Source organism: Lucilia cuprina, chromosome 3 (genome assembly GCF_022045245.1).
Source record: "Lucilia cuprina isolate Lc7/37 chromosome 3, ASM2204524v1, whole genome shotgun sequence".
Lineage (NCBI taxonomy): Eukaryota > Metazoa > Arthropoda > Insecta > Diptera > Calliphoridae > Lucilia > Lucilia cuprina.
In genome coordinates this window covers 66,613,660-66,623,653 of record NC_060951.1, presented here as the reverse complement: position 1 = coordinate 66,623,653, position 9,994 = coordinate 66,613,660, and the positions used below count along the sequence as shown (strand labels likewise).

The 9,994-nt window shown below is 28.6% G+C and overlaps 1 protein-coding gene across 1 annotated transcript; it reads right to left on the bottom strand.

The window, feature by feature from the left end:
- Nucleotides 1–285: 285 nt before the first annotated feature.
- On the bottom strand, nucleotides 286–9,295 carry LOC111678905 (galactose mutarotase-like). The gene is made up of 6 exons (XM_046947153.1): nucleotides 9,011–9,295; nucleotides 7,161–7,254; nucleotides 2,760–3,133; nucleotides 1,310–1,554; nucleotides 1,139–1,241; nucleotides 286–297 (listed from the first exon to the last, which is right to left on the bottom strand). The coding sequence occupies exons 1-6, from the start codon at nucleotides 9,119–9,121 to the stop codon at nucleotides 286–288; spliced, it is 939 nt and encodes a 312-aa protein (XP_046803109.1). The 5' UTR covers nucleotides 9,122–9,295.
- Nucleotides 9,296–9,994: the final 699 nt, after the last annotated feature.

Below are 9,994 nucleotides of genomic sequence, written 5' to 3'. Positions count from 1 at the left end.
AAAACTTATTAAACCGTGCATAAAAAGCATTTATGCTCTTTTTAAAGTAAAATCATGTAGAAGAAGACGAACATGAGTAGAAAAGCAACAACAACAGAAACAAAACAAAAAAAGGCACTGAAGATTTTAATTAAACGATTGAACCAAATTAACAACCGAATGAATGAACGAAAGCAAGCAAAGAATAACAGGCAGAACAAACGAAAGGACTGACTTAACACCAGAGCGTGCCAAACTGGCAAATGAGTGTAAAAAAATACATGAATGAATGAATAAAAACAAAATTTAAATGGGCATCTAAAAATCAAAAGCAAAAAAAAAAAAAAATTAAATGCGGAGAGTGTACGAGTGTAAAAGAGAAATAGAAAAAAGTTAACGGTATTCAGGCATCATTGGTCAATAAATTGCACTTATTTAAGCTTAACTTTATTTTTCTATAACTTTGGTTTTCTGCTGAAGGTATTTTTGTTGTTGTTTTTCAACAAAGTTTGCTTTATTTAGCCAACTTTGTTGTTTTTTTTCGTTTTTGTTTCATAAAAACAAACATTTGCATTAAAACAAATACATTCTTTTGTGGCTTAGAGAAAGAAAGAGAAAAATTCCAAAAGGAGGTGACAGAGAGAGAAGATGGTGGTTTTTAATTAATTTCATTTGATTGGGGTTTGTGTTGCTTTTTCCATATAGTACATACATATAAACCCCCATATTCATAAACAAATTTTTATTTTATAAACGATTTATAAATCAAATTTCGTATGGAAATTTTGTTTTATAAACTTTTTATAAAATAAAGTGCTGTTTATGAATAAGGGGGAAATACTTTTCGACATTATATGAATTTTCAAAAGTTTTTCTTTAGTTTACAAGGGTTTTATTATTGTACATGCTCAAATAAATGAACAAATGAATAAAATTATTCTCTTGTACACAAACATATGCATACATTTTTTTCTTATTTGTGTATGTATATTTACAAACATAAACAAATAAATAAATAATAAAGTTTTTAAACGAAAGACTTTATTTTCTATTCATTTTGCACATGTTTTACAAATATCATATTTAAATTAACATTTTATTAAAATACACAACAACAAAACAAAAAACAAGTAAATTCAAGTGAAAAATTGTAACTTACCTCTCCTTTTGTTGTATCGGGCATATAATTTGCTGTATAAAACTGCACGCCTGGTTGGTTACTGGCAATTTCTAACCATCTTCCGGTTTTTGGATGATAAGCTCTATTGAATTTTATTTTATTATTCTGTTTTTCTTCATTAATTTAATTTCATTTTCTTTTCATACTTACTTGGCTATTAAGCTGACACTTGTGTCATCACTGTTCTTTTCAACACAATAGTTGTCATCATAACCATTCGTGGCAGGCAAAAGTTTCTTTATTTGTTCCCCCAAATTTTTCATTGTACGCAAATCGTATAAAGTGCCTTCGACATTTTTAAAATTACCAGTTGGTATGGACTCTGCATCAGTTTCAGTTATTTTGTCTGCTTTAATCATGATTGTATGTTCAAATATGGCTTCTTGGCCGGCATTCTATTAAATCAATGGGGAATGTATATATGTACATATATGTATATAAAGAAATTAATTTAAAAAAATATTGAGAGTTTATTTGTTTATTCTAAAAAAAATATTGCTTTATTTTATGTTATTGTTTCAGTTAACAGTGGCGTTCCTACGAAATAACTTCCCAAAACAAAAATAACTCTATAAAAAATTGTTTAGAGAAGAACAACAACGAAATTGGGATTTAATTCACTTTTTGGGTCGTTATTTCATATCTATAATGGGGAGCTATTTCAATATGAAACAAGTATGAATGTATAGTCGGGCATGGTCAACCATATGATACCCTACACCAGTGAATTCCGGAATATTTTTACTTATTGTTGACAAAAAAATAGATTTTGCAAAAGAGGGCTTATATGGGATTAAGGGTAAATATATTTATTTTGGCAGAGGAATTTTAGTTATTAGTAATTTAAGGTTAATAATTCAACCATTAAATAAATAAATGCCTGAAAATATTTTTGCGGATCTGAAGATTGTATTCTACATAATGTTAGTTAGTGTCCGTATATGATTATACTTTTTGTCGTGTTGCACTGTGTAATATTTACATAAGACAAATATAAATCATTACACTTTTAACTGTTTACATTCTTGAATATCATGAGAAAATGCCAGCAAAAAATAAAACGTAAACGTTTTAGTTCTTATAGCATCAACTAATTTTATTTCACTAGTATTCATTCTGCTAAATTTCCTGTGAACCATTCTTATAATCACTTTATAATTCTACATGTGTCTTCACCTAACACGTTTATTTCCTTTAAAGATTTCATTATTTTATTTCCTAGTTTTTGAGCTGCTTACATATCCGAACGACAAACTCACTAATTTTCTTCTTAAAAAAAAAAATCCAACATTTCCTTCCGACAATTTCAATTTCAATATCATTTGAATTTTCTATTTCCTCTTGCAACATTTCATTTTGCAAGCAACAGCCAGCCAGTCAGGCAACCGACGAATATGTACCAAACATAATCCTCAACTCAATCATTCTAAGTACAACGGACAAAACCCCAACTAAAAACTAAACTTAACATATGGTGCAATTGTTACTTCAAGTACAAAAAATAAAATGAACAAAAACTAAAGGAGAAAATTCAGAAAAATAGAAAAGCACAAAATGAAAAATAACATGATGATAATGATAATAAAATGTGAATACTTACATGTCCGGCCAAATTGAAATACGTATGATTTGTCATATTGACAGCCGTAACTTTAGTTGTCTCAGCTTGCATTTGTACGTGTAGACAATTGTCCTCGGTCAATGTGAATTTCACCGTTGCGGTTACTTGGCCCGGATATCCTTCATGACCATCCGTTGAATAGTGTTTGAGTGTTATGCTATCTTGGTGTACAGCTTCCACCTGCCAATGGACCTTGTCGAAGCCAATGAAACCACCATGCAATTGATGTTTATTGTTGAAATTACGAGAGACATGTATCTCTTGACCCTTCAGTGGAAACCGACCGTTGGCAATGCGATTACAAACTCGACCCACAGTTGCACCAAAATATGGATTACTTGAAGTTTGGTAACCTACACAAAATATACATACACAAAAAATCCAAAAAATGGGTAGGTATAAGAGAGTACAGACATAGAAATTTATATAGTTTATTTAAATTTGTTTATTATTGCGTTTTGCTAAGTTGTGCAATCGTTGGCACTTAAAACGAGTCATTATGAAATTTGTATAAATTCTTATATAATTTAATTATATAATTATATAATTTAATTATATTATAAAAACGAAAATATAAAGAATAAAATTTCACTGTTAAATTCATTACATATACCCTACATATTCTTAAAAATTAACTTGAAAAGTTGCACAACCCCGTTTTTAAATGGCACATTGTATTTTTTTGTTTCTGATTTATAATAAATTTTCTTGTTCTTTTTTGTGTTGGTGTTTGTATTTTCTACTGATGTTGCAGATCTCCAGAAGGCAACAAAACAAGTGGTTTATAATGTACACTGACGCTGGCAAAACCGCAACTTTTAGCAGTATTTCAACGGAAGTGGTCATTGTAAAAACTTGGCGGCAATGGTGGTTGTTGGTGGTAGAAGTGATGATGATGTTGTTGGCGGTAGAAGTGGCGTTGGTAATGATCGCAACAAAAAAACGTTTTTTTTTGTTTAAAGGTTGCCTGCCACCAGTCGTTTGGCAGGGTTTAATTCTGTTGAATGTGTACGCGTTTGTATGAATGAATGTATGTCTTTAAACTTCTTTGTCATAAAAATAATTTTACTGTTAGTGAAATTTTTTCTGCACACACTTATATGTATGTATTTATGCAGCAAAAAAGCAAAGCTAGGAAAAAGCTGTAACAACAAATCATTTTGTTTTTATTTGTATTTTTTGTGTTCGTAACCCACAAACATGCAACCGAACTACCGACCAGCATCCCTATACTTTTGATTGTAGGAGTGTGTGACGGAAATTCCTTTTTCTTTCTGTCCATCTCTATTATGTTTTTCTGTCCCTTTGCCGCTCCATTCCAACCAAGATCCACAAGTGGTAAAAGCCAAAAATTGACTCTTTGACATTATGTTCATCGTCATCATCAGACATTTTCAGATGGCTGGCAAGCGTGTCTTCATTGCTGCCATTGCACTCACAAAGTGACACTTTATGTTTAGCCCTTAAGTGTACTTTTGCATCTGGAGTGACCTCCTCCTCTCTTTTTATTTTTCCTTGTCTGTTTGTTTGTTCATTGTGGTGGTGTTTCTCAACAAATACACGCACACAAACAGTCCCACATCGGAAAAATTTGTTTTTACAAAAATCTAGGAAGTGCATGGATATAAACAGTGCAAATTAGTCTTGCCATGTTTTTTCATTCTTGTTTGTTGTGCTGGAAAACTGATTGCAAAAATAGTAAACTAAAGAGATATTGTGACTCAGACATAGGGATAGATACAGAAAGAGTGCGAGGTTAGGGGAAAACAACAGGAGATTGGACAAAAATTCTTACTACTAATATCATGCATACACATAGATAAATACATAGTGCATAGACAGATAGGTGGTACATGTGTATGTGTTTGCAAATTTGTGTTTTCAGTAAAAAAAGATGTTGGTTGAAGTATTTGTCGAAAAGATTTTTACAAAAGATGAGTTGAGTTGTGTGTAAGTGAACTCTGTTAAAAACAGTTTTTTCCCGTATTGGTTTTTATTTTTTGGATTTATTTTGTTGGATTTTATATTGGCAGTTGTTGTTATTTTTGATGCTTTAAGTAGTGGTAGGGAATTTCTCAGGGGTTGGGTTTAGTAGGGGAACTATAAATGTAAATTTTATAAGATTAGCTAAAGAGAAGCAAATTGACTAAGAGGGAGTCGGAACAACAACAGTCAACAACACGAAAAACCAACAAAATGTTTCTTTAATACTCTTATTACTATGAATGATGAAAGGATCATTAAACTTAAAGTATTTAACATGATTTGGGGTTTGTGAAAGTGTCAAACATTTTTTGAACAAATACGAAATGAATTTATTATGAGTTTTAAAGTTGACTAAAAACTGAATTTCAGTTATTTATTTAGTTTTCTTCTTTTCGTTTTTACTCTCTACCATGTCATGGTAGTAAAATCATTAAAGCAACATATTGTTGCCATGTGAATAATTGCATAATTTTAAATTTAAAGAAACTTGCATTAAAAATAAAGGATTTTGCAAACAAAAAGTATATTTATGTATATGGTTTAAAAAAGTATCTTTTGATTTAGTTTCATTGCAACTGGATGTGGAATGTCTGTCTAAGCTTCTCCAATACTACTACTGCTAAAGCCATAAATACATAATATTTCATAGATGATTGTGCAAATATGCAACATACAAAAATATACAAATATTCACATGTTCATATGAGCACTCATGTAAACCACAAACTTTCATGCATAAATATTGTTTATATATAAATCCCTATACAATCTCCATAGTACTATTCCGCATCCACATACACACTAACTCAAGTTAATTTATGCTGCTGGTGTGTATTGTGTATGTAAATCAATAATATTTTTGTATCATCATTTAAACCCGAATGATTTTTACAAACCAACTGCAAACTCTATGCCCTACATATTCGTATAGTAGCGAAACACCATGCAAGACCACACGAGAATTAACAAAGGATACCAAAAAAGTTTTAGTCGTAAAATAAAACACTAGTTGTTGGACAAGAAAAAATATGACTGTTCATCAAAAATAGTTAAAGAAACTAAGAAAAAATATCAAACCAACATAAGAGCCCTAACAGGAAAGGGACACTCGCAAAAAAAGCAAAAAGAAAAAAGAACTATAATCATTCTTCACAGCATATTTCGTGACTAAGCGACTAAAAGTAATGGTAGTAAAACTTTTCGTAACAAATTGTAACAAAAAGTTTTAGTTTTTTCTGTTCGGTTCTTCTTTTACCATTTTATTTTATTTCTTTCCTTTTTTGTTTTGTAATAATAGTTTTTGTTAGTGTAAGCATAAAAATTACAACATCAACATTCAACATACATATGTACTTGTTTCCTTGCATACTCTTTACGCGCACAGTTGCCTGAATGGTTAATAATTCGGTAAGGCTATAATGATTAACAAAACTTATCAAATAATTATAGCATTTATTTCGCTTTTCATAAGCATATACATATTTACATATCTAAAAGTAAATTTCATTATGCTTTCGAAAGCATTACAACATATCATAACGTAAGAAACCCAAATGGAAAGAGACATGTTTTAATATGTTACACTGCACTGAATTTGTGCTGACGATTTATATTGGCAATATAGTGTTTATCTTGCGTTTATAGGTATCTTTCGTTTTTCAGAAAAAATCGTGTAAATAAAATTAGTAAATTTTTTTTGGAAAAAATATCAATCGTATTAAAAAATTATATTCAGAATGTGAGTGACCATTATATTAATATATTATATATACATGTTTTTTATCTTTAGTTTATATTAATTTATATAAAAATTCAAAAATTTGTTTATATATTTTTTAAATTATATTTAAATTTTTTTTAGTGATTTTCTACAAGGTTAATAGCTAACGCTCTACACAAGGAAAATTTTGACTTTATATGAGAAAAAGACAAAACTATGTTTTTCCCCTTCTTTCATAAACAAAATCAAAAGTTTCCCAGTGTGAACCGTCACTTAGACAACTCGCAAAGAAACGAAATATTCATCACTGCTAAAATATCGTAAAGACTTCATGAAATAAGTTTACTTTATGGCAAATCTGCTGATAAGCGCTCCTATTCAATTTGATTACTTCTAGTTTTCTTCTTAAGGATAAAAAAGGCAAAAATTGGTTGAAAAAACAAAACTTCGCATCGAAATCAAAATACTACCACTGTGTGTGGTGACGGAAAACATCAGAAATGGTGACATATATTTCTAAGGAATTTAATGTGTATGACTAAGAGTATGAATTCCTTTTACGTTGTTTTCTTGTTTGTTGTTGCAGTTATTTTTCTAACATATCAAGAATATTACCATGCAACTTGTTATTGATGTTTTTTCTATGAAAGGTCTGTTTAATCAGTGATACTAACCTGCAATATCATCATAACCCAGTGCGATGTCATCCACATGCCCATTTGCATCCGGTACTTGGATACTAGTTATGGTGGCACCCAATGTAATAACCTGGTTGTTTTTTCGTTGATGTTGTTTTTAGTTTATGAAAAGAACAGCCAGCAGTGCGAAGGTATTTTTTATTATCACAGTCATAATCGTTATCACCAGCATCATTGGAAAATGTTACCATATTCCAAGAAATTTTAAGTGAGAATGTGCAGCAACAATGTTTTTTGTTGCCACATTTTATAGGAAATCATGCAAAAAATTAAAAGGGAAAAAAGTGAGAAGCAAATTAAAAAAGTTGTTAAGAAGTCAAGTGTAGAATTTTGTCTAAAATATAAAAATGTAAAAAAATCCATTAAATATTTTACCAGGTTTACACCGCCAGACAGACAGACAGGAAAAAAAGAAGAACACCAATAATAAAACAACAAGATATACAGAAATAAAACTGCAATAAGAAGTGTACGGGTACAAACTTAAAATGTTGTGTTTAGTGGTTAGAAAATTGGCTGTGGTGTTGTGGTTTGGTTAAGTTTGGTTTTGCTTTGAATTTGTTTGTCTTTAGGGAGGGAGGGATTTATGACTTAAGAAGAAATCTTAAAATTTAATTCCGCATTTATACACAGGAGGATTAGACGTAGTGAAATATATGAAATATATATATTTTCATAAGAATACATATCTTTTTATCAAACGTTCGTAATACTTTTAGTTTAATAAATAAAATTTAAAATTTTTTCAAGCAGAAGGTTAAGGATGAATATGAATTTTTCAAGAAGAAGATAAAAATAATAATTAACAGTCATTTTTTATATTAATAGGTGACTGCTTTCTAAACTAATGTATTATGAATTTACAATCTTGTCATTTTAACAGTTTTACAATCAATCAAGTTGATCATATTTTCCCTTAAAATAGAGAACTAATAATGATTGTATTAACTATTTTGTTTTTTAAAACACGAATAAAAGGGAAATTTATTGTAAATAAAGAAACATTAATTAAATGTACATATTATATATAATTATTATTCTAAAAGGACATTTACAATATGGAAGTCTTTTAGCATAAATTCTAAATCATAAACATAAATTTTCTTAATTTTTGCCCTTTAAATACAACCTTATGATACAATTTTAATTTAGTTGTCCCTCATATTTTAAATGTTTGAAAAATGAAAATAAACTTCTTGGAATTTTGTAGATGTTTAACAAGACTTAACAAAGTATTTAGTTGAAAATTTAAATTGTAAAAAATGTTAAATCTTTTATTGTCAATATAAAACTAAGTGTGTCATAACAATTAATCTCTAGCCAAGAATAAACTTGAAAATGTCGAATACTTAGTTGACGAATGTTGTTTCTTTTGAACTTTTTAACGATTCTATTTTTACTATTTCGTTTTTCTTTACTTTCTCCCTAAAAATCTATTAAATAATGTCCATGTTGATGGGCAAACTTATAAATGGAAACAACAATGTTGGTCTAAAATGAAAATCTTAAAGGTCGATATGAATTTAGTTTTTAAACTTTTTGTGTATCTATTTAAAGTTGATAGAATTCTAAAGTAAGATCGAACTGAAATACAAATATGTATATGTACATTATTTTTATTTATTATATGTTTACTTGTTTGGTGTTTAATTTGTTTACATATGATTGATAATGTTTGTAAACAATAAATGATCTTAATCAGTATGTTAGTAGAGTCTTAAACTTGAAAGAAGAACACAAAAATATTAATTGAATTTAATTTTGATAAAAACAGCTTCACATATACATATTAAAATATGTAAATAATACTTAATTATTATACTCACTTGTACTTTCATTTCCATGTCATTTTGCAGAGTAAAACGTTTGATTCGTTCCAATTGTTTGGTTAATGGATTTATAGATGTTCCAAAAACATCTTCTACAACACGTACCATTTTAGTTAATTATTTTACAGAAACACAAGAGAAATATTTATTTTAATGAAAATATATTGTCTATTTAAAGAAAAACTTTTTAAAATTTATTTGTCTGTAGTATTTAATAAAATTATTAATAAAAATTTATAGACTGTCAAACAGCTGTGTGTAGACGATACAAAAGTTCGCTAAGCAAACTAAAGTCTTGGACAGGCAAAGAGCGTGTTTTATATATTTTTTATTCTTTTTTATTGTTATCAGTAAATGTTGTTTTTTATGAAAATATATGTATGTTTGTATTTTTGAGTGTAAAAACTTGAGGTTGCCACATTGGAGAATCTGTATACATATGTAACAATCGGGAATAGCATTACCACAGTTTTTTAATTGAAAATTAAAATTAGTTTGTAGGTCTTTTAAACCCTCATTAAATTAAAGGTTTATTAAAGGTTTTTTTTATTTTCTAAATGGGAATTATATTTAATGTTAAAACTGTGGCAAGTCTGTATATATGCATTTATTCTGAGAGAGTAAAAAAATTCTTAATCAGAGATGATAAAAAATAGGGTCTTTTGCGATAAAACAGAAAAGTAAATTATTAAATTCTGTGCTTTTTATCTATAAGTTCTATATTTGGTCCATAGAAGTATGTATAAATAACCATGCCAAATATTTAATAGTGTGTTAAGCGAATGATCTTTTAGTCTGTGAGATGGCATTTTTGCAAGTTTCAGATCTAGGCTAATCGAATAAAGCCAATTAAAGGAATTGTATTTTTTAACCAAAATTTATTTCAAATAAAATTTATTCAAATAATTAATTTCAAACTTTGGAGTATTGAATAAATATTTAATAATTTCAAAGTTCTGGCAAATATTTAATTATTTATTT